The following is a 26,267-nucleotide window of genomic DNA, read 5'->3' as shown; positions in this document are numbered from 1 at the left end:
TGCTCGACCACATCCTCCCTGCCTGACAGGTACATACTTTTCAAGGACACGCAGTAGCTGTTCCTTGAACAAGCTCCATATTTCCATTGTGCCCATCCCCTGCAGTTTTCCTCTCCATCCAATGCATCCTAAGTCTTGCCTCATCGCATCATAATTGCCTTTCCCCCAGATATAACTCTTTCCCTGCGGTATATACCTATCCCTTTCCATCATTAAAGTAAACGTAATCGAATTGTGGTCACTATCACCAAAGTGCTCACCTACCTCCAAATCTAACACCTGTCCTGGTTCATTACCCAGTACCAAATCCAATATAGCCTCGCCTCTCATTGGCCTATCTACATACTGCGTCAGGAAACCCTCCTGCACACATTGGATAAAATTGGACCCATCTAAAGTACTCGAACTATAGCGTTTCCAGTCAATATTTGGAAAGTTAAACTCCCGCATAACAACTACCCTGTTACTTTCGCTCCTATCCAGAATCATCTTTGCAATCCTTTCCTCTACATCTCTGGAACTTTTCGGAGGCCTATAGAAAACCCCTAACAGGGTGACCTCACCTTTCCTGTTTCAAACTTTAGCCCATACTACCTCAATGGACGGGTCTTCATCAAACGTACTTTCTGCCACCGTAATACTGTCCTTGACTAACAATGCCACCCCTCCCCCCTCTTTTAGCACCTTCCCTGAGCTTACTGAAATATCTAAACGGCGGCACCTGCAACAACCATTCCTGTCCCTGCTCTATCCATGTCTCCGAGATGGCCACAACATCAAAGTCCCAGGTACCAACCCATGCCGCAAGTTCACCCACCTTATTCCGGATGCTCCTGGCATTGAAGTAGACACACTTTAAACCACCTTCCTGTCTGCTGGTACACTCCTGCAACTTTGAAATCTTACTCATGACCTCACTACTCGCAACCTCCTGTATACTGGAGCTACAATTCAGGTTCCCAATCCCCTGCTGAACTAGTTTAAACCCTCCCGAAGAGCATTAGCAAATTTCCCCCCTAGGATATTGGTACCCCTCTGGTCCAGGTGCAGACCATCCTGTTTGTAGAGGTCCCACCTACCCCAGAATGATCCCCAATTATCCAGGAATCTGAAACCCTCCCTCCTGCACCATCCCTGTAGCCACGTGTTCAACTGCTCTCTCTCCCTATTCCTCGCCTCGCTAGCACGTGGAACGGGTAACAACCCAGAGATAATAACTCTGTTTGCCCTAGATCTAGGTTTCCACCCTAGCTCCCTGAATTCCTGCCGTACATCCCTATCCTTTTTCCTACCTGTGTCGTCGGTACCTATGTGGACCACGACTTGGGGCTGCTCCCCCTCCCCCTAAAGGATCCCGAAAACACGATCCGAGACATCAAGAGATCGCAGACCCTGGCACCTGGGAGGTAACACACCAACCGCGGGTCTCTCTCGTTCCCACAGAATCTCCTATCTATCCCCCTAACTATGGAGTTTCCAATGACTAATGCTCTACTCCTCTCCCCCCCCTTCCCTTCTGAGCAACAGGGACAGACTCTGTGCCAGAGACCTGTACCCCATGTCTTGCCCCTGGTAAGTCGTCCCCCACAACAGTATCCAAAGCGGTATACTTGTTACTAAGGGGAACGACCACAGGGGATCCCTATACTGACTGCTTCCTCCCAGTCCCTCTCACCGTCACCCATCTATCTTTATTCTTCGGAGTTACTACATCCCTGAAGCTTCTATCGATAACCACCTCTGCCTCTCGAATGATCCGAAGTTCATCCAGCTCCAGCTCCAGTTCCCTAACACGGTTTCTGAGGAGAACTCTACTTTCTCAGAAGAGTAAGGAAATTTGTCATGTCAGCTACGACTCTCACCAACGATTACAGATGCATTATAGAAAGCATTCTTCCTTGTTTATCACAGCTTGATACGGATCCGGCTCTGCCTAGGACCGCAGGAAACTACCAACGGTCGTGAATGTCGCCCAATCCATCACGCAAACCAGCCTCCCATCCATTGACTCTGTCTACAATTCCCGCTGCTTCGGAAAGGCAGCCAGCATAATTAAGGACACCATGCACCCCAGACATACTCTCTTCCACCTTCTTCCGTCAGGAAAAAGATACAAAAGTTTGAGGTCATGGACCAACCGACTCGAGAACAGCTTCTTCCCTGTTGCCATCAGATCTTTGAATGGGCCTACCTCGTATTAAGTTGATCTTTTCTCTACACCCTATCTATGACTGTAACATTACATTCTGCAGTCTCTCCTTACTTCTCTATGTACGGTATGTGTTGTCTGTATACCATGCAAGAAACAATACTTTTCACTGTATACTAATACATGTGACAATAATAAATTAAATCAAATAGGGCAGGTGGGCTGATGTGCTGAAACTATCATGAAGGCTGGATATTTGAAGGGACCCTGGTAGGCATTCACAAAGGAGTAGAATTTCAGAGGGTTGAAAGTGTTTAGAATGTTCCACCCCCAGATATCTCAGTGATTGAGTATTTGCAAAGTTGCAATCAATAGACATTCGGACTTTAATGTGATCAAGGGAAATGGAAATTAGACAGAGAAATGGAATTAAGGTTCATACACATGGGGCAGCACGGTAGCACAGTGGTTCGCACATTTGCTTCACAGCTCCAGGGGTCCCAGGTTCGATTCCTGGCTTGGGTCACTGTCTGTGCGGAGTCTGCATGTTCTCTCCGTGTCTGCGTGTGTTTCCTCCGGGTGCTCTGGTTCCTCCCACAGTCCAAAGATGTACAGGTTAGGTGGATTGGCCATGATAAATTACCCTTAGTGTCCAAAATGGTTGGGTGGGGTTACTGGGTTACGGAGATAGGGTGGAGACGTGGGCTTAAGTGGGGTGCTCTTTCCAGGGGCCGGTGCAGACTCGTTGGGCCGAATGGCCTCCTTCTGCACTGTAAATTCTGCGATTCTATAGAATGGCAGAGTAGGTTCAAGGGGCTTATTATCCTGCGCTTATTTCTTATGCTTTCTTTGTATACCTGGATTAAATAAAAGATTAGAAGCATGTAACTTAGTGCTATTCTTAATTAAAATATAAATACTGCTACATGTTATTTGACACAAATATGTAGTTGTGGTATTCCAGATTTCGTAAAAAAGCTAAACTTTCTTTTGAAAGGTCACAAGGAACCTTAAGGCTGTCACATCACCTGTCCCTTTGCAACTGCAATGCTTGCCAAGCTTCTCGAAGGCTCCAAATAGATTGTAAATAGACATATCCAGACACGCAAAGACATTTGAAATTTAATGCAAGTTTGCACAAGGGTAAACAGAAACATTGATGATGACCTCCTTGTGAATAGCTCTTTCATATATCACCTAACGTGGAAGATTTAATGGATGAAACATTTAAAATGTGAGTTAACTCAGCTAAAAGACAAACTATGCCTGGATCTGAGTTAACCCAAAACGTAATATGGAAGTGTGATTCGACAGTTTTGGGTATAGCAGCCATTTTGAGTTTTGAACTGGACAAAGTCTAGCTGAAGACACCATTTTGTGCAGAACACCAGGGAGAACTCAGAGAGACCATCTGAGATAGTTCTTGGCCAAGGGAAAGCTAAGAGGAAGATATTCTGAAATCACCTGCTGTTTTGTCAAAAGAGTCCAGGTAATCTGCAAGTCTAGTAACTGCAGAGCTAATAAGGAACAAGAAACCTTCTCTCTCTCTCCCAAAAACCTGCTGACCTAATGTGTCCACTGTGGTAAACCATTGTTGCACCGATATTAGGTGATGTAAGGTAGGACCTGTACTACTGGTTCACCGGTAGCCCCTGCCTGCTGGCTCTGGCCAGTAGGCGGAGTATAAATAGGCGTGACCTCCATTCAGCAGCCATTTCGCCAGCTGCTGTGGGAGGCCACACATCTTTGATCAATAGAGCCTCGGTTGTATCCAACTCTAGTCTTTGTTCAATTGATCGTGCCTCAATTTATTGCTCTAAGATTTTCGAAAAGATGGACCTCCAAATCAAACCAGATCGCCTGCAGCTGGATCCGCAATTAAGCAACACCAAAAAGGACTTTAATCATTGGCTAGCTTGCTTCGAGGCGTATATCAACTCAGCGACCACCCCTGTTCCGGACACTCAGAAGATACAGATCCTGTACTCAAGGTTGAGCTCCAACGTGTTTCTGCTGATCCAGGACGTCCCGAACTATGCCGACGCCATGGTGTTTCTCAAAGAAAACTACGCACAGAAGACGAACACGCTCTTCGCCAGGCACGTACTCGCCACTCGCTCTCAACTCCCTGGTGAGTCCAGAGAAGACTTCTGGCGGGCCCTAATCCCACTCGTACGGGACTGTGAGTCAGGCCGTTACGGCCACTGAACATTTGAACCTCCTTATGCGGGACGCGTTCATTACGGAGATTGGGTCAGACCTCATACGCCAAAGACTGTTAGAAGGGGCCACGCTCGATCTAGCTGAGACAAAGAAGCTAGCGCTATCTATGACGGTCGCTTCGTACAACAGTCAGGCCTACTCCCCCAGCTGCGCAGCACACCCCTCCTACGCATCGTGGACCCCACAGACGGCCGTCCCAGCGTGGGCCTGACCCAGCCAGTACGCCGGCGCATGCGCCAGCCCGCACACGCTGGGGGTCCCCCATGTTACTTCTGCGGCCAGCAGAAACACCCTCGCCAACGCTGCCCAGCCCGCGCGGCCCTTTGCAAGACTTGCGGCAAAAAGGGGTCCTTAGCCGCAGTGTGCCAGGCCTGCGCAGTCGTCGCTATCGCCCCACCCCCCTAGTCTACACACAATGGGCGCCGCCATCTTCATCTCCCCGGACCACACGCTGCCAGTGGGCGCCGCCACCTTCTCCCCCAGTCCACGTGCAGCCCATGGGCGCCGCCATCTTTTCCAACCCCTGCAACGTGCGGCCCATGGGCGCCGCCATTTTGTCCCCCGCAGGATCTTCAGGCGCCGCCATCTTGTCTCCCCCACGGGACATGGACACTGACGGGAATTCCAGGACCTGGGCCCCCCAGGCTCCCCATCATCCGACGCCAGCGACGACCGACCCCGACTCACCTCAGTGACGATCGACCAGTCTCGTCCGCACAACCTGGCCACCGCATCGACCAGCGTGAAAATCACCGGCCACGTGACCTCTTGCCTGCTGGAGTCCGGGAGCACTGAAAGCTTCATACACCCGGATACGGTAAGGCGCTGCTCCGTCACGATACACATCGTCAACCAAAGAATCTACCTGGCCTCCGGATCCCATTCTGTTACGAACCGGGGGTAATGTACGGTCACACTCATGGTCCAGGGCGTAGAATTCAGCGGCTTCCGCCTCTACGTCCTCCCTAACCTCTACGCTGCACGACTACTCGGCCTGGACTTCCAGTATAACCTCCAGAGCCTAATCCTCAAATTCGGCAGGCCCCTACCACCCTTCACTGTGTGCAGCCTCGCGACCCTAAAGGTCGATCAGCCTTCTCTCTTCGCAAATCTAACCCCGGATTGCAAACCCGTTGCCACCAGGAGCAGACAGTACAGCACCCAGGACAGGACCGTCATCAGGTCCGAGGTCCAGCGGCTGCTTCGGGAAGGCATCATCGAGGCCAGCAACAGCCCCTGGAGAGCCCAAGTGGTAGTTGTTAAAACTGGGGAGAAACACAGAATGGTCGTGGACTGCAGCCAGACCATCAATCTGTACACGCAGCACGACGCGTACCCCCTGCCACGCATATCTGATATGGTCAATCAGATTGCACAGTACCGGGTCTTCTCAATGGTAGACCTCAAATCCGCCTCCCACCAGCTCCCCATTCGTAAATCGGACCGTCCATACACTGCTTCCGAGGCAGACGGTCGTCTCTATCACTTCCTCAGGGTTTCCTTCGGCGACACCAACGGGGTCTCGGTCTTCCAAAGGGAGAAGGACCGAATGGTTGACCTGTACGGTTTGCGGGCCATCTTCCCGTACCTAGACAACATCACCATCTGCGGCCATGACCAGTAGGACCATGATGCCAACCTTGCCAAATTTCTCCACACCGCCACTCTCCTCAACCTCACCTACAACAAGGAGAAGTGCGTGTTTAGCACAACCCGCTTAGCCATACTTGGCTATGTGGTCCAGAACGGAGTTCTGGGGCCCGATCCCGACCGCATGCGTTCCCTCATGGAGCTCCCCCTTCCCCACTGCCCCAAGGTCCTCAAACGCTGCCTGGGGTTCTTCCCATACTACGCCCAGTGGGTCCCAAACTATGCGGACGAGGCCCGCCCATTCACACAGTCCACACACTTTCCCCTGGCGGCTGAGGCACAACAGGCCTTCGCCCGTATCAGAGCCGATATCGCCAAGGCCGGGATGCACGCAGTAGACGAGATACTGCCCTTTCAAGTAGAGAGCGACGCATCGGACGTTGCACTAGCCGCCACCCTCAATCAGGTAGGCAGACCGGTGGCATTCGTCTCCCGCACACTTTATGCCTGAGAAATTCGTCGAAAAAGAGGCCCAAGCTATTGTTGAGGCTGTGCGGCATTGGAGGCATTACCTGGCCGGCAGGAGATTCACCCTCCTCATTGACCAACGGTCGGTACCCTTCATGTTCAATAATACACAGCGGGGCAAGATCAAAAACGCTAAAATCTTGGGGTGGAGGATCGAGCTATCCACCTATAATTACAAGATTTTGTATCGCCCCGGCAAACTCAACGAGCCCCCAGACGCCCTATCCCGAGGTACATGTGCCAGCGCACAAGTAGACCGACTCCGGGCCCTGCATGACAGCCTTTGTCACCCGGGAGTCACACGGTTGTACCATTTTGTCAAGGCTCGCAATCTGCCCTACTCCGTCGAGGAAGTATGGACAATCACCAGGGACTGCCAGGTCTGTGCAGAGTGCAAGCCGCACTTCTACCGGCCGGACCGTGCGCGCCTGGTTAAGGCCTCCCGCCCCTTTGAACGCCTCAGCGTGGATTTCAAAGGGCCCCTCCCCTCCACCGACTGAAACACGTATATTCTCAGTGTGGTCGATGAGTACTCCAGATTCCCCTTTGCCATCCCATGCCCTGATATGACGTCTGCCACCATCATCAAAGCCCTAAACACTATCTTCGCTCTGTTCGGTTTCCCCGCCTACATCCACAGTGACAGGGGATCATCATTCATGAGCGATGAGCTGCATCAGTTCCTGTTGAGCAGGAGTATCGCCTCTAGCAGGACGACCAGCTATAACCCCCGGGGAAACGGGCAGGTAGAGAGGGAGAACGGGATGGTATGGAGGGCTGTCTGACTGGCCCTATGGTCCAGGAACCTCCCAGCCTCTCGCTGGCAGGAGGTCCTCCCTGATGCACTCCATTCCATTCGGTCACTGCTGTGCACCATCACTAACAACACAACCCATGAACGTCTTTTTGCCTTACCCAGGAAGTCCACATCCGGGGTGTCTCTCCCGACTTGGCTCGCGGCTCCAGGACCAGTCCTGCTCCATAAGCACGTCCGACTCCACAAGGCGGATCCGCTGGTGGAGAGGGTGCAATTGCTCCATGCAAACTCCCAGTATGCCTACGTGGCGTACCCCGACATCTGCCAGGATACTGTCTCCCTCAGGGGCCTGGCACCAGCAGGTTCCACACACACACACCCCTCAACTCCGGCACCATCCTCCCCTCCTCCGGCGCTCCCAGCATTAACCCCACCAGGACCATCCATCCTTCCTCTGCCCATGCCCGAGGATGAAGAGGATTTCGGCACGCTCCCGGAGTCACCTAACATCGGGCCAGTATCGACATCTCCGCCACCACGACATCGCTCCCAGTGGAACATCAAGGCACCGGACCGGTTTAACCTCTAACTGGTCCACCGGACTTCAAAAGACATTTTTATTCTGCTCAATATAGATTCATTGCTGTATGTAGTTCTCCACCACCCCCGCCGGACTCAATTTTAACAGGGGGTAAATGTGGTAAACCAGTGTTGCACCTATATTAGGTGATGTAAGGTAGGACCTGTACTACATGTTCGCCGGTAGTCCCTGCCTGCTGGCTCCGCCCAATAGGCGGAGTATAAATATGCGTGTGCTCCATTCAGCAGCCATTTCACCAGCTGCTGTGAGCAATAAAACTCTAGTCTTTGTTCAATTGATCATGCCTCATCCACTTACAAAGGCAACCACCAACTATTCATAGAATTTACAGTGCCGAAGGAGGCCATTCGGCCCATCGAGTCTGCACCGGCTCTTGGAAAGAGCACCCTACCGAGGTCCACACCACCCTATCCCCATAACCTAGTAACCCCACTCAACCAACCCTAAGGGCAATTTTGGACACTAAGGGCAATTTAGCATGGCCAATCCACCTAACCTGCATGTCTTTGGACTGTGGGAGGAAACCGGAGCACCCAGAGGAAACCCACACACACACGGGGAGAACGTGCAATCTCCGCACAGACAGTGACCCATCCGGGAATCGAACCTGGGACCCTGGAGCTGTGAAGCAATTTTGCTAACCACTATGTTACTGTGCTGCATCTATTGCACTACAGAATCCATTTAAGCTGCTGTACACAACTTTTCAACTTCAACTCTTCACTCCGGTCTACCAACACTTTATGGGCCTACAATGATATCTTAAGGACCAAACTGAATTTAATCATTCTAAGTATCTTTTATCCTTATCTGCATTGAATATTTATGTGTATTTAGTTGGTAACTTTATTACTTTTACTTAAGAAACTTACAGTAGTACTGTAATAAACAAACAAGACTGAAGCTTTGCCGCTGGTCATTTTTAAATAGAATCACTCGCAAACTTTACAATAGGGCACTACAACACACATATGCACAAATTTTTCGCTCACTGGTTACTTTGAGGAAACATGTTTTGCATGGTCAAGAGAAATTGATTAAAAGTTTTGAAAATTTAAGAGTAAAATGTGAATGAGTGAAATCTAAACATCTTATGCACCTGTAATAAATTGTTCTCACGGTATTTTTTTCAGTGATTCATCCCAACGTTTCTTAAAATACTAATTGTTAATTGATACAGCTGTTCTCCATCATACCTTGCTGTCAGACACCTTGGTTAGTCCAAGTTGAGAGATGATTTGATCCACCCTTTTTTCTTTCTCCCTGAACCTGATTGAACTAGGTAATCGCAATGCTGCAGAGAACAGCAAATTCTCCCGAACAGTCAATGTTCCCATGATAATATCATCCTGTGAGGGAACATGTTAAAGTTTCATTAAAACCATACCTCTCATCAATCTGGATAGAATAAGTTGTTGGTGCTATTATGGGTTAATTGTTGCTTACTAAAATTATTTGGAACAATTTACTTGTGCTGGATTTCTCTTATTTTATTGTGTGTGCTAAAATATGGGCTTTATTTGCTAAAGAGCAAGTCAGTCAATAAAAAAATTACATACTAATAATCAGCTGTGAACTGCATCAAGAAGAATTTAAACAACTAGTCAAGTGATGGATAGACACGCACAGATGTACACTGAAAGAAACCACAGTAGAATTAGACATTTCAGAGCAAGGGAAAGTAGAAAGAATTCTTGGCCAGTCATTGCAAACCTGACTGCAAGAAATCGGGGAGACAGGTGAACGCTTTATAAGGCATGATGCAGAAGGCTTACGAGCAGTAGCAGAAAGCATAAGATACTGCTCATGGTGCTGGAATGACATTTTGTAACTTCAAGAATGTCTAAAATAACCAGAATATTAGCAGTGGCATGCTGTCTATGAAATTCAGCAGCTTGTTGGGTGTCTTGACAAATATGAAGGTAGATGAGTCCCCAGGGCCTGATGGGATCTACTGCAGAATACTGAAGGAGGCAAGAGAGGAAATTGCTGAGGCCTTGACAGAAATCTTTGGATCCTCACTGTGTTCAGGTGATGTTCCAGAGGACTGGAGAATAGTAAATGCTGTTCCTTTGTTTAAGAAGGGTAGCAAGGATAATCCAGGGAACTACAGGCTGGTGAGCCTTACGTCAGTGGTAGGGAAATTACTGGAGAGAATTCTTCGAGACAGGATCTACTCCAATCTGGAAGCAAGTGGTCGTATTAGCGAGAGGCAGCATGGTTTTGTGAAGGGGAGGTTGTGTCTCACTAACTTGATGGAGTTTTCCGTGAGGTCACAAAGATGATTGATGCAGGTAGGGCAGTGGATGTTGTCTATATGGACTTCAGTAAGCCCTTTGACAAGGTCCCTCATGGCAGACTGGTACAAAAGGTGAAGTCACACAGGATCAGAAGTGAGCTGGCAAGATGGATAAAGAACTGGCTATGTCATAGAAGGCAGAGAGTAGCAATGGAAGGGTGCTTTTCTGATTGGAGTGCTATGACTGAGTGGCTAGTCAGAGGCTTTTCCTCAGGGTAGAGGGGTCAATTACTAGGAGGTATAGGTTTAAGGTGCAAGGGGCAAGGTTTAGAGGAGATGTACGAGGCAAGTTTTTTACACAGAGGGTAGTGGGTGCCTGGAACTCGCTGCCGGAGGAAGTGGTGGAAGCAGGGACGATAGTGACGTTTAAGGGGCATTTTGACAAATACATGAATAGGATGGGGATAGAGGGATACGGACCCAGGAAGTGTAGAAGATTTGAGTTTAGATGGGCAGCATGGTTGATGCAGGCTTGGAGGGCTGAAGGGCCAGTTCCTGTGCTGTACTTTTCTTTGTTCTTTGTCAGTATGTGCAATAGGATAACTTAGAAGTTAGACATCACAGATAATTCAACGGCACAAAGGTGAAGCATATTGTTCACACAATTCACAATGTAAAACAGATACTAAATTTGCCAGGTCGATCGCATACCGGTATTGTTACTGGATTTGTAATCCTGCTCAGGAGACATGAGCTCAATTTTCACCACTGAAAATGGGGAAATTTAAATTCAATCCATTAATAAATCTGAAATAATAATAATGGTCATGACACGACCAGATTTTCTGAAAACGCCATCTGATTCATTAATGTCTCTCGGAGAGAAAATGTACAGTTCTTACCCAGTCTAATGTGTCATAATATACACATCAGTATATGATGGTGCAGAGACACACACTGACTGACACACTGCAAGACCATCAACACACATAATATAGCAGCCAGTTAGGGCATGGTCACTATAAAGACAGAGGGCACTAGTTTTCCCGCTCATTCGGGATGCAGCCTCTGAGAGAGACGGAGCCCGCAGTCAGTAGCACAAAACATCCAACATGTGCTAGCAGTATAGGCTGGTCAGGTTAGGCATAGGTCTTCAGTCAATCTAACATAATGTCGACCCACAGTGCAAGTATGTTTAACAGCTCTTAGTTAAATAAAATAGATTTGTACTATTACAAGTGTTGGTAGCCTGTCTATGTTACTGCTAAGGTAAACGCAGTCTCCACAGATCCAGAGTACCCAACACATCATGGTACCAGTATGTGATGTTAGAGTTTAATAGACCTACCTTCAAGTGATCTGCCTTTGACCAGCAATCAGCCATCCGGTAGTTTGGACAGCGTCCGCCCTCCCCCGCCACTCCGCATCACCGGCAACCTCGGTGCGAACTGGAAAACCTTTAAGCACCGATTCCAGCTATACCTCGAAGCTGCAGACCTGGAAGCTGCCTCAGACGCCAGGAAGATTGCTCTCTTCCTTTCCACGGCCGGGGACCATGCCATCCATATCTTCAACTCTCTCACTTTCGCTGAAGGTGAAGACAAGTCCAAGTTCAAGACAGTCCTGCTCAAATTCGACAGTCACTGTGACATCGAGGTAAATGAAAATTTTGAGCACTATGTCTTTCAAAAGCGTCTGCAGGCTAAGGATGAACCTTTTCAATCTTTCCTTCCCCACCTTCGCATCCTCGCGCAGTCCTGGAATTACGGCTTCACCTCCGACTCATGATCTGTGACCAGATCGTTTTCGGTGTGCAATCGGACCCCCTATGCCAGCAGCTCCTCAAGGTTAAACAGCTCACCCTTGCGATAGCCATCGAGACCTGCGTTCTGCATGAACACGCCACTAACCGATACTCGCACATTCAAACGGCTGAAATGGTGCGGCAAGGTCCCCATGAGGCAGAGCGGGTGCATTAAACAACTCCAGGGCCTAAGCCTGGATGAGGGCGGCCATTTTGCGCACTTTTCACGGGCTCCCACGCATGCGCGCACTGACCGAGGGGACGGTGAGGCCGAAGACCTCACTGCGCAGGCGCGCACTACGTACGACCGCACCGCGCATGCGCGGTGGCGTACCGAACGTTCTGACGTCGCGACCTGCGGCAACTGTGGCTCCGCCCACTTAAAGCGGCAATGTCCTGCAAAATCCCGACGCTGTCTCCAATGTGGCAAGCTTGGCCACGATGCAGCCCTATGCAGGTCTGCTCAACCTCCTACCTCTCGTCGGTCCAACCAGCCACGCAGGGATGTCCGAACCATCCAGCCACCGGTCAGCGATTCCGACTCCGACCTGATTCCGGACCTTGACACCAAGGACCCTAAAGCACCATTTCGGGTGGGCATCATCACCAAACACAAGAAGCTCCAGAAGAAAAAAGCCAAGTCTCTCACAATATTCAGCACTGATCCGGACGACGAGTGGTGTGCCACCCACACAGTCAACCGATCCCGCATCCGATTCCACCTGGACACCGGCGCTTCAGCCAACCTCATTACGCGGTCTGACCTCGGAAGCCTCCATGTCAAGCCTATCATCCTGCTATCCGCCTGCCAGCTTCTGGACTATAATGGTAATGCCATTTTTGCCAATGGCTCTTGCCAGCTTGAAGTGTCGCACCGGTCAGTAAAGGTTAACCTGCCATTCGAAATAGTGGGATCCACTAAAGCCTCCCTGCTTGGTGCTCAGGTGTGCAAACTTCTAAACCTTGTCCAAAGGGTTCACTCCCTGTTACCCGCTGACGCTTCCGCATCTCAGGACGCTGACTTTCGGACACAGCTAAACGCCATCATCACCCGATACCACGGTGTATTCGAGGGCATGGGCACACTCCCATACACTAAAAAATCTTGTTAAACCCAAATGCCACGCCTGTGATGCACGCACCTCGCAGGGTACCAGCAGCCCTCAAGGACCGCCTCAATCAGCAGCTGCAGGACCTCCAGGACCAGGGCATAATTTCGAAAGTTACAGAACCGACAGACTGGGTCAGCTCTATGGTGTGCGTGAAAAAACCATCCGGCGAATTATGCATATGTATTGATCCCAAGGACCTCAACCGCAATATTATGAGAGAACACTATCCCATTCCAAAGCGCGAAGAACTCACCTGCGAGATGGCTCGCGGCAAATTTTTCACCAAGCTAGACAAATCCAAGGGGTTCTGGCAGATCCAACTCGACGCATCCAGTCGGAAACTCTGCACCTTTAACACCCCTTTTGGCCGGTATTGCTACAACCGGATGCCGTTTGGCATCATCTCTGCATCTGAAGTGTTCCACAGAATAATGGAGCAGATGATGGAAGGTATCGAAGGGGTTCGCGTATATGTGGACGACATCATCGTCTGGTCTACCACCCCGCATAAGCACATTGATCGCCTCCAACGCGTCTTCCGACAAATCCATGAGCATGGCCTCCGCCTCAACAGGGCCCAATTCTCCTTTGGTCAAACAGAACTTAAATTCCTCGGAGACCACATTTCACAGTTTGGCGTGCAGCCGGATGCTGACAAGGTATCTGCCATTGAGGCCATGAAGACACCGGAGGACAAGAAGGCGGTCCTCCGCTTCCTGGGCATGGTCAATTTCCTGGCGAAATTCATCCCTAACCTCGCCTCCCACATCACGGCTCTCAGGAACCTGGTTAAGAAGACGACCGAGTTCCAATGGCTCCCCGCCCACGAACAAGAATGGCGGGAACTCAGGGCGAAGCTGACCAAGGCCCCGGTGTTGGCATTTTTCGATCCGGCCAAAGAAACAAAGATCTCCACGGATGCCAGTCAGTCCGGCATTGGAGCAGTGCTCCTTCAGCGTGATGACGCCTTCTCATGGGCTCCTGTCGCATACGTGTCACGTGCAATGACGCCTACCGAACAGCGCTATGCGCAAATTGAAAAAGAGTGCCTGGGCCTTCTTACTGGAGTCGTCAAATTCCATGACTATGTCTATGGACTCCCAAAGTTCACAGTCGAGACAGACCACAGACCATTGGTCAATATCATTCAAAAAGACCTTAACGACATGATGCCGCGCCTCCAGCGCATTCTCCTTAAACTCAGGCGGTACGACTTCGAACTCATCTACACCCCAGGTAAGGAGCTCATCGTCGCCGAATCATTCTCCCGATCTGTCACCACACCCTGCAACCCAGCGGGCTTCGTGTGCCAAATTGATGCTCAGGTGGCATTCGCCGCATCCAATCTGCCCGTCACGGACGGACGACTCATCCAGATTCGTCGTGGGATGGCCAACGATCCCCTGTTCCAACGTGTCATGCGCCACCTGACAGATGGGTGGCTCAAGGGCCAATGCCCTCAATTCTATAACATTAAAGATGACCTGGCGGTGGTAGTTGGAATTCTACTAAAGTGGACAGCATCGTCATTCCGCACAGCATGCGGAACCACGTCCTTGAGCAGCTCCACGAGGGCCACCTGGGAGTGGAGAAATGCCGCCGATGGGCCCGTGAAGCAGTGTACTGGCCTGGAATCAACAAGGACATTGCCAACGCCGTTCGTAACTGCCTAACATGCCAGCGTTTCCAGCCTGCTCAGCCAAGGGAGACCTTGCAACCCCATGAGTTGGTCACGCCCCCTGGACCAAAGTGGGCATTGACCTGTTCCATGCACTTGGCTGGGACTACGTCCTCATAATGGACTATTTCTAAAACTACCCGGAGGTAATTAGGCTACACAACCTCACCTCATCTGCGGTCATTCGAGCGTGCAAGGAAACCTTCACTCGCCATGGCATCCCGCTCACGGTCATGTCCGACAATGTCCCGTGTTTTGACAGTCAGGAGTGGTCCAATTTTGCCAAACGATACAACTTCACACATGTCACGTCCAGTCCCCATTACCCCCAATCCAATGGCAAAGCTGAAAAGGGGGTGCACATTGTCAAACAACTCCTGTGAAAAGCGGCCGATGCAGGATCCGATTTTTACCTCGCCCTGCTTGCTTACAGATCAGCTCCATCGTCCACTGGCCTGTCACCGGCTCAATTGTTGATGAATCGCACGCTGCAGACGGCGGTGCCGGCCATTCATGTCCCGGACTTGGACAACCTTCCAGTCCTTCGTCGAATGCAGTTGTCTTGGGCCCCACACAAATCGGCGTACGCCGCCCACGCCACGGATCTCCCTGCTCTGGCTCCTGATGACGAGATCCGTGTCCAATTTCCCGATGGTGGTTGATCCGCCGCCGCTGTGGTGCTCAGACAAGTGGCCCTCAGGTCATTTTAGGTTTGTCTCCAAGACGGCTCTCTTCTTCGCCGAAATAGGCGGGCACTAGGACTCCTTCCTCGCTCGCCACCAGATCATCATGTCCTGCCCCCCGTCACGACGAGCCCGTCACGGACTTTGTAGATCTCCCTTTCGCTCTGCCACCCTCTGAGTCTGACACAGTCCCGCCCATTCCAGAACAGGCGGCCCCTGACCCACCCTTGAGACGGTCAACCAGAATTCGTCGCCCACCTCAGAGACTGAGTTTATGAACTGCCTAAATTCATGGACTCTTTGAACTCATGAACTGATTGTTTCGTTACCCTGTTTGATTAACTCACTGGTTTGTATATACTGTTGTTCTAGTTATATTTTGTGTTACGTACTGTCCATCTGCACTAGACACCTTCCAATGTAAATATCTTAGAGTTTCTGTACCTAGTACTGTAAATATGCTCGCATGTGCCACACATAGTTAGGAACATTCACATACTACATTATTTATTGCCACAAACACATTTTTTTTAGAAAAGGGGAGATGTCATACTATACACATCAGTATATGATGGTGCAGAGACATACACTGACTGACACACTGCAAGACCAATCAACACACACAACACAGCAGCCAATCACCAGTTAGGGCACGGTCACTATAAAGACAGAGGGCACTAGTGTTCCCACTCATTCGGGATGCAGCCTCTGAGAGAGACAGAGCCCGCAGTCAGTAGCACAAAACACCCACCATGTGCTAGCAGTATAGGCTGGTCAGGTTAGGCATAGGTCTTCTGTCAATCTAACATAGTGTCGACCCACAATGCAAGTATGTTTAACAGTTCTTAGTTAAATAAAATAGAGTTGTACTATTACAAGTGTTGGTAGCCTGTCTTTGTTACTGCTAAGGTAAAAACAGTTTCCACAGATGCAGAGTACCCAACACATCATAGTGTACATGTGAGTCCAGACCCACAGCATTGTGGTTAACTCTTAACTGGTCTAGCATTCCACTCAGTTGTATCATATTGCAACAGAAAGTCACTTAAGAATAATACCAGCTGGACCACCCAGTATCGACCTATGCACAAAGGCACACCTTGCCCAGTCAACCCTGTAAATCCTCACTTATATCTGGGGATTTATGCCAAAGTTGGGAAAACTAATTGACTAACATGGACGCAGTGAGCCAAATGACCTCCTTCTTTGTAAATGTTCTGTGATTTCTATGATAAGCAACAGCCTGACAGTATTATTAAATCTACCAATCTCCCCTATATTTTTGCTCAATCTAGGGTCTAGGGCGCGATTCTCCAGCCTCATTGCATTCTCGCTTGAGCAAAACAAGGCCGGTGAATATGGGACAGGCCGAAAACGCGAACCGTGCCAGGCGGCAAACAGTTTACGAGAGAATTCTTCGAGACAGGATCTACTCCCATTTGGAAGCAAATGGACGTATTAGCGAGAGGCAGCACGGTTTTGTGAAGGGGAGGTCGTGTCTCACTAACTTGATAGAGTTTTTCGAGGAGGTCACTAAGATGATTGATGCAGGTAGGGCAGTGGATGGTGTCTATATGGACTTCAGTAAGGCCTTTGACAAGGTCCCTCATAGTAGACTAGTACAAAAGGTGAAGTCACACGGGATCAGGGGTGAGCTGGCAAGGTGGATACAGAACTGGCTAGGCCATAGAAGGGAGAGTAGCAATGGAAGGATGCTTTTCTCATTGGAGGGCTGTGACCAGTGGTGTTCCACAGGGATCAGTGCTGGGACCTTTGCTCTTTGTAGTATATATAAATGATTTGGAGGAAAATGTAACTGGTCTGATTAGTAAGTTTGCAGACGACACAAAGGTTGGTGGAATTGCGGATAGCGATGAGGACTGTCGGAGGATACAGCAGGATTTAGATTGTTTGGAGACTTGGGCGGAGAGATGGTAGATGGAGTTTAATCCGGACAAATGTGAGGTAATGCATTTTGGAAGGTCTAATGCAGGTAGGGAATATACAGTGAATGGTAGAACCCTCAAGAGTATTGAAAGTCAAAGAGATCTAGGAGTACAGGTCCACAGGTCATTGAAAGGGGCAACACAGGTGGAGAAGGTAGTCAAGAAGGCATACGGCATGCTTGCCTTCATTGGCCGGGGCATTGAGTATAAGAATTGGCAAGTCAAGTTGCAGCTGTATAGAACCTTAGTTAGGCCACACTTGGAGTATAGTGTTCAATTCTGGTCGCCACACTACCAGAAGGATGTGGAGGCTTTAGAGAGGGTGCAGAAGAGATTTACCAGAATGTTGCCTGGTATGGAGGGCATTAGCTATGAGGAGCGGTTGAATAAACTCGGTTTGTTCTCACTGGAACGAGGGAGGTTGAGGGGAGACCTGATAGAGGTATACAAAATTATGAGGGGCATAGACAGAGTGGATAGTCAGAGGCTTTTCCCCAGGGTAGAGGGGTCAATTACTAGGGGGCATAGGTTTAAGGTGAGAGGGGCAAGGTTTAGAGTAGATGTACGAGGCAAGTTTTTTACGCAGAGGGTAGTGGGTGCCTGGAACTCGCTACCGGAGGAGGTGGTGGAAGCAGGGACGATAGTGACATTTAAGGGGCATCTTGACAAATACATGAATAGGATGGGAATAGAGGGATACGGACCCAGGAAGTGTAGAAGATTGTAGTTTAGTCGGGCAGCATGGTCGGCATGGGCTTGGAGGGCCGAAGGGCCTGTTCCTGTGCTGTACATTTCTTTGTTCTTTGTTTTGTTCTTTGATGCAACCTGCCTGCTCCCCCGGAGGTGAAATCGGGATCTTGCCGTAGCGTGCCGAGAAACCAATTATCACCACTTAAGCCCTATTTCCATACAATCGCCCCATATCCAACAGCCTCCCATAATTCATCAGCCTCCCCAGCAAGTGATCACGCTGACGCAGATTAGTACTACTTCTAAAAAAGTGAATCCGGTGGAAGGGCTTCTGCGGGAGCCGAGGAGGTGAGTAGTCATTTTTGCTCACAGGCAAAGAGTCCGGGGGCCCTAGGCTTGCCCAAGAAAAACAAGGAATGGCCTTGGCACTTTCATTACTGTACAAAAGCAGAATAAGATACAAGGTATTTGTAGAATTGGAGCCAGAGCAACATGACTTAGGTGAAGGTTTAGATATATTGTTAACTTTCATGTATAAGATTTACCAAAGCAGTGACTTAAGTGCTTATGAGGTTTGGTCATATTTTGACAAATTTAGAAGTCGGAGAAAACCGCCACAGAAGAATACATAATCAAATTTAACACATTGCATACAAGGCAGCATAAACTCCATCTATACATTTCTCAATCAGTTCAAGTTCATAACATAGTGGTTAGCACTATGGCTACACAGCGCCAAGGTCCAAGGTTCAATTCCCGGCTTGGATCACTGTCTGTGCGGAGTCTGCACGTTCTATGTGTCTGCATGGATTTCCTCCGGGTGCTCCGGTTTCCTCCCACAAAAAGATGTGCTATTAGGTAATTTGGACATTCTGAATTCTCCCTGTGTACCCGAACAGGCGCTGGAATGTGGCGACTAGAGGCTTTTCACAGTAACTTCATTGCAGTGTTAATGTAAGCCTGCTTGTGACAAAAAAGATTATTATTATTAAAGTTATTAGACTGTGCTAAAGTTAGAAAAACGGATAAGGTTTGACAGGAGTTAAATTTGCAGAAAGACGCAACATGCTAGAACAAATGTCAGATCTAAAAAGGTTCCTGAGCCAACATTCCTTTCTGGCAGCATTCATAACATACATGGGCCAATTGGCAGTAAGGCAGACTATGGAAGACACAGGGCCACAAGTGTCAATACCAAAGAAGATTTAGAACAAAAAATAAGTTTGACAGAAACGCCTTTAACAATTAAGGCAGGAGGAATGAATTGGGGAAATTTCAACAGAAATATGAACCACAGAAATGCCCAGGGTGTGGTCAGTCAGTATTATAGGTGTGATTTTAAATTCTATTGCGCAATAAATTGTCTTAAGCGATATAATAGGGTGTTTGAAACCAAACATGAGGCAGAAGATCCTAGCAAAGAAGAGGAAATCAAACAGAAGGCATTATCTTAGTAACAAGAAGTTTCAGTCCGCTGATAAAGGTGCTAGTCATAGAATCCTTCAATTGTGCCATATTAGACAGTGGATGTACAGCTACAGTATGTGGAATAGACTAGTTAAAATGTTACCTGGACTCTTGAGTGACAAAGTTCGGAACAAGGATAAGGAATTTGGAAGTTCCACGAGTTTCACATTTGGGGATTATTGATACTACCTTTAAATCGCTAAAAAGAGTAGTGATTCCATGTAAAATCGCTGGAAGGAATCATTTTATTAGCACAGATATTGAATTCAGTGGAATGCCGTTATTATTGAACCGACCATCGATGAAGAAAGTACACATGAAACTTGACATGGAAAACGATAAGGCCATCATATTTGGAAAAACTGTGAACTCACAATTTACACAGTCTGGACACTATTGTTCCTGTGCTGTACTTTTCTTTGTCCTTTGTATCCCATTAACGAATCTTAATTTTTCTTACAAGAAAGGTTTGCCCATGCGTCTTCACAAAGATTACGGGGGCGATTCTCTCAAATGGAGCCCAAGTGTTCGCGCCATCGTGAACGCCGTCGCATTTCACGACCGCGCGAACCGGGCCTGGGTACGACCTATTCTGTCCCCCACAGGGGGCCAGCACAGCACTGGAGCGGTTCACGCCGCTCCAGCCTCCGTTCCCGGTGCCAAATGGGCACCGCGCCAACCCGCGCATGCGCAGTTGGGCTGCGCCAACCTGCGCATGCACGAGGGACTTCTTTAGTGCGCCTGCCCCGACTCAACATGGCGTCGGTGTTCAGGGGCCGGCCGCGCAGGGAACTAGGCCCAGGGGGGGAGAGGCCGGCACGCCATTCGGTGGGCCCTGATCGCGAGCCAGACCCCATTGGAGGCCCCCCACCCGTAAAGGAGCCCCCCTCCCCAGGCAGCCCCCCGACTGTTCGCGCAGAGTTCCCGCAGCGACCAGGGGTGAACGGCGCCGGTGGGACTCTGTCGTATCCACGTGGCCGCGCGGCCCATCCGGGCCGGAGAATCGGCGGCCCCGCGGATTCCAGCGGCCCGCGGCCGGCACCGTGCCAAATGCGCCGGCGCAAATGGCGGCGATTCTTCGCACCTCGGAGAATCTCGTACCGGCGTCGGAGCGTCGTGGCGCGGTTGCGGCAAATCTCCGGCCCGGCGCTCGGAGAATCGCCCCCTACAAATGCGGACATAAAAGATGAAGAATTCACCAAACGTATAGCACAGAAAAGCGCTAGATGTAATATAAGTAAGAAATATAGAAGAACACCATCACTCAAGCTGTCAAGACCCTAGGGACCTACTGCTCGAAGTTGCCGATTTTAATGAAGTTGTGGCTATAGATCTTAAGGTGTGAGAAAGAAAAGAACATTTTGGGTGAAATTTTCTGACCAGCGGCACCGGAATCGCGAAACGCGATTGGGTGGAGAATCAAGCATGAGCCATAAAGCATGGCTGGCGCTGAGCAGAATGCCATGCTCCAGTGACTTGACAGCAGTGTGAATGCATTATACTCCACATGTACAGTAAACGTCGTTGGCATACCATTAACGGGCCCGACCCAGTATTCTTTGGGTCTTCCGCAATGCTCTGCCTCTGCCAGGAGGAATTACTGACGTCGAGGATCGCTTGCGGTTTTAAATATCAGGAAACAGACGCCGTGGCTGCTGAGGGAGAGAGAGATGAGGTAGGACATGTTCCCTGGGCTGCTGGTCCTGCCGCTGGCCAAATTTGAATCCACCTTATCAATATTCCGAGTATCCTATGTGCATTTGCCTTCTTTATAATTCTCCCATGTGGGACCCTGTCAAAGGATTTGCTGAAATCCATGTAAACTACATTAACTGCACTACCCGCATTTATATACCTGGTCAAGTGCTCAAAAAAAAAATCAAATTTGTTGGGCATGACCTCCCTTTGACAAAGCCATGCTAACTATTCCTGATCAAAACTAGCCTCTCCAAATGGAGACAGATCTCTCCTTCAGAGTTTTCGACAGTTTCCCTACCACTGACATGAGACACACTGGTTTGTAGTTCCCTGGTTAATCTCTACAACCTTTCTTAAATAATGGGACCACATTAGCTGTTCTCCAGTCCTCAGGCACCTCCACTGCGACCAGAGAGGAATTAAAAATTTGGGGCAGTCTCCTCCCTCGCCCCCTACAGAGGTCTGGGACACAATTCATCCGGTCCTGGAGATATGTCCACTTTTAAGCCTGCCAACACTGCCAATACCTTGTCACTCCCTATGATAATTTGCTCAAGAACTTCACAGTCTCTCTCCCTGAGTTCCATATCATTCTCTTCCTCATTCTCTTGGGTGAAGACAGATAGCTTTGAGCAGGGATGTGTTGCTGCAATTATACAGGGCCTTGGTGAGTCCACACCTGGAGTATTGTGCGCAGTTTTGGTCTCCTTCTCTGAAGAAGGATGTTCTTGCTCTCGAGGGAGTGCAGCGAAGGTTTAACAGACTGATTCCAGGGATGGTGGGACTGACATATGAGGAGAGACTGACTAAGTTATTATTATTAGAGAACATTCAGTGCAGAAGGAGGCCATTCGGCCCATCGAGTCTGCACCGACCGACTTAAGCCCTCACTTCCACCCTATCCTCGTAACCCAATAACCCCTCCTAACCTTTTTGGGGCATTTTTGTAAGGGCCACGAAGAATCCAGCACGAGTCTAAGGATACAATGTAATAACATTTATTTACAATAACATATATATATATATAACAGCAGCAGCAACTTCCCTTGCTGCACATTCCTTTCTGCTGGTTCCTAAACTGGCCAGCTTTATTTATACTTGGAGTTTACTAATGGTTTCTCCGCCCCCCTCATTGGGGAAGCTCATACTCCCACAGGATTGTGGGATTGTCATTAGTCCCCAGCCAATGGTAAGCAGGCAGGTTATAACAGGGCACTAAGAGCAATTTAGCATGGCCAATCCACCTAACCTGCACGTCTTTGGACCGTGGGAGGAAATCGGAGATCCCGGAGGAAACCCACACAGACACAGGGAGAACGTGCAGACTCCACACAGACAGTGACCCAGCGGGGAATCGAACCTGGGACCCTGGCGCTGTGAAGCCAAGGTGCTAATCACTTGTGCTACCGTGCTGTCCAAATTGGGATTGTTCTCGCTGGAGTTCAGAAGAATGAGGGGGGATCTCATAGAGACTTATAAAATTTTAAAGGGACTAGACAGGGTAGATGCAGGGAAGATGTTACCAATGATGGATGTGTCCAGAACCAGGGGTCACAGCCTGAGGATTCAGAGTAAACCATTTCGGACAGATATAAGGAAACATTTCTTCACACAAAGATTGGTGAGCCTGTGGAATTAATTACCACAGGAAGTAGTTGATGCTAAAACTTTGAATATATTCAAGAGGCGGCTAGATATAGCACTTGGAGAGAATGGGATCAAAGTCTATGGGGAGAAAGCAGGATTAGAATATTGAGTTGGATGATCAGCCATGATCGTGATGAATGGTGGAGCAGGCTCGAAGGGCCAAAAGGCCTCCTCCTGCTCCTATCTTCTATGTATCTATGGATGTAAAGTAGTCGTTCAACACCCTACCAATGTCCTCTGGCTCCACCCACAGACTCCTTTGATCCCTAGCGGGCCCTAATTTTCCCTGGCTATCCTCTTCCCATTGATATACTTATAGAATATCTTGGGATTTTCCCTACGTTCACCAGCCAGAGCTTTCTCATATCCCCTCTTTGCTCTCCTAATTGCTTTCTTAAGCTCCATCCTGCACTTTCTGTATTCCACTAATGCATTTGTTGATTTGCTCATCTTGTACTTGCTAAAGCCTCTCTTTTCCTTCTCATCGTATCCTGAATGTCTCTGGCCATCCATGGTTCTCTGGGCTTGTTACTATTACCCCAGAGGAAACATGTTGGGCATGTACCCTCAGCCCCCCACTGCTCTTCTGTTGATTCCCCCACAAGTAACACTTTCCAGTCTACCTTGGCCATTTATTTGACTAACTTCCGCTCTCCCCCAATTTAAAACATTTTTTTGCAACTTGTCTATTTCTTTGTCCATACAAACTTAACTTATACCATGTTGTGGTCTCTATCACCAAAATGCTCCCTCACCAACACATCAATTACCTGTCTACCTTCATTCTGCAGAATTAGGTCCAGCACTGCACCGTCCCTTGTTGGACCCTCTATATATAGAGCTAAAAGTACTCCTGTAAACATTTTAAGAACTCCACTCCATCTAAGCCCTTAACACGATGACGATCCCAATTAATGTTGGGAAAGTTGAAACCACTTAATATAATTATCCTATTATTATTTTTACACACCTATGCGAATTGCGCACATATTTGCTCCTCAATTTCCCACTGACTATCTGGGGGTCTATAATAAATAAGCAAAGTTACCGAGGGGCAGTGCGTTTAGATATATGCAGGTGTGGGACTTTGCACGGAAAGAGTGGAGTGTGCTTCCCAAGCTGCCAGAGAACACACTGCTGGAGCAACTGCTCCTTCCAGATTAGTTGGGGAGGGCAGGATTGGAGATATATACGGGTGGTTGGGGGAGTAGGCAGGGCACAAGTAGTGAGGATGAAGAATAAACGGGAGGAGTTGGAGGGGAGAAATAGGTTTGGAACCGTGGTATGGTGGGTGAATTTAACATGCTCCTGTGTGAGGATAAGCTTGATTCAGTTCAAGGTGGTGCATAAGATACACATGCCTCGGGTGAGGATGAGTGGATTCTTCCAGGCGGTGGCCGATGGGTGTAAGAAGTGTGGAATAGGGCCGGCGAATTATGCGCATATGTTCTGGGGCTGCGAGAAGTTGGAGAGATACTCGGAGGTATGTTTGGGACACTATCTAAAATAGTTGAAGTCAAGCCGGACCCAATGGTGGCGATTTTTGGGATATCGGAAGTGCCGGAGCTTCTGGAGGTAATGGAGGGGGAGGGACAAAAGGGTAAAATTGTGCAAACTGTGGTCTGTGATTGTATGGAGTATGTATTTTATATTTTGCTGTTTGGAATAAAATGTCATTAAAAAAAAATAAACACCCAACAATGCGGCTGTCCCTTTTTTATTCCTAAACTCTACCCACCAAGATTCTTTGTTGCCTCTAAGATATCACCTCGCCTTACTGCAGTAATTGACTCCTTACCTAATAATGCAATACTCCTCCTGTTTTACCCTCTCCGCTGTCTCGCCTGAAGATTCTATATCCCGGGATGTTAAGCTGCAATACTGCCCCTCCCTCAACTACAACTCCGTGATGGCTACTATATCACAATTCCACGTGCCAATCCTCATCCTTAACTCATCCATTTTATCTGTAATAATCCTGGCATTAAAGTAGAGGTCATCCAGCCTTATCTTATTCCCTTGGAACTTACTATCGCTATATTTCCCTCTGACTTGATTCCTTTTCTGTGTTATGCTGTGTCCCTATTTTGCTAAGTCTGCTACCTCTCCACCTGCTGAATTAGTTTAAACTCCTCCCAACAGCACTAGCAAACCGCCAGCAAGGATGTTAGTCCCGCTCTGGTTCAGATGTACGAGATAATATTGAAATCTCTCTTCATTTGAGTTCCAAGTCTCACCGTCTTCATTCAATGGCACCACCTTTGCCTGTCATTTTGAATACCAGCTCCCAGGGTTTATAGTTTCAACCTTCCACCCTTCCGTTTCTTTTTTATGTATGAAACAAGAGATCTCCTAATCCACAATGTAAAATATATATTTTTTATTTTCCCTGGACTGTGGTTTTTTATTTGAGTAGTAGCTTGCACAGAATCAAAGACTTTTGAATCCCCATTCCCATAGCCTGTTTCACTTCGCTACATGCAAAAAGTATGGATGGGCCACACTTGGGTTTCTTCCAAACACCATGCATGGTTTACTCAGGAGATGTTGCTCATACAGTATAAAATGGATAAATAAAGCCCATGGAAACACTCCGCTGATGTCACTACAGATGACATGACTTTCCACCAGCAGGGTTAAAAACATAACGGTGTCCTTAAAAACGGGAGGGAGTGGGAGGGGGAGGTCGGTTTCCCTTTTTCAGTCATGATCTGCCTCAAAATCTAAAAGCTTTAAATGCACAAATTCCATCATGGTTCCCATGGCTAATTGCTCTTGAACTGGGTGGCTTGCTGGGCCATTTCAAAGTGCTATTTAGAGTCAGCCATATTGCTGTGGCTCTGGAGTCACAAATAGGCCAGGCCCAGTAAGAACAGCAGATTTCCTTGCCGAAAGGAGATTAGTGAACCTGATTTTTTTTTTTAACAACTATCTGATAATTTCATGGTCACTTTTACTGAGACTAGTTTTAATTCCAGATTTTATTAGTTGAATTAAAATTTCATTAGCTGCTGCGGTGGGGTTTGAATCTCTGGTCCCACAGTATCAGCCTGGACCTCTGTTTCACTAGTCCAGGAAACAGAGTTTTAACATTACAGGGGCTAATTGTGCTATTTCCACCTCATGCCAGGGACAGAGCCTCATAAAATTACCCTGTACAAACATTAAAGCAAAATAAATGCACTTGCCTGAACAACATAACCAGATATGCATTTAAAATTTGATGGTTGTGGAATTCCATCAATCAGGACTTCCCCAGACAGCCCTCTGTGGTCCTTTCTTGCAGCCAGAATATCCAGCAATCTGATATAAAAAATCTGTAATATTAACATTAAATGCACGTCTATTTGAAAAATAAATTAATACAAACAAAGCAATCACATTTTGCAGTCAGACTCCTATTCTTTGGCATAGAGTTTATCAAAGCTCACAAAATCAAGTTTAACCAGATCATC

At 48.4% G+C, this 26,267-nt stretch overlaps 1 protein-coding gene across 1 annotated transcript in view; it reads right to left on the bottom strand.

Moving 5' to 3' along the window:
- LOC140392282 (broad substrate specificity ATP-binding cassette transporter ABCG2-like) overlaps nt 1-26,267 on the bottom strand; it is a 336,441-nt gene that overhangs the window by 228,814 nt on the left and 81,360 nt on the right. Inside the window, exons 2-3 of the mRNA XM_072477599.1 lie at nt 26,001-26,129; nt 9,045-9,197 (exon numbers count right to left, since the gene is read on the bottom strand). Coding sequence (XP_072333700.1) covers nt 9,045-9,197; nt 26,001-26,129 — 282 coding nt within the window. The remainder of the gene's footprint in view (nt 1-9,044; nt 9,198-26,000; nt 26,130-26,267) is intronic.

The sequence above is a fragment of the Scyliorhinus torazame genome, chromosome 16 (genome assembly GCF_047496885.1).
Source record: "Scyliorhinus torazame isolate Kashiwa2021f chromosome 16, sScyTor2.1, whole genome shotgun sequence".
Lineage (NCBI taxonomy): Eukaryota > Metazoa > Chordata > Chondrichthyes > Carcharhiniformes > Scyliorhinidae > Scyliorhinus > Scyliorhinus torazame.
Note: the sequence above shows the minus strand (reverse complement) of the source record. Positions and strands in the feature narration are given on the sequence as shown.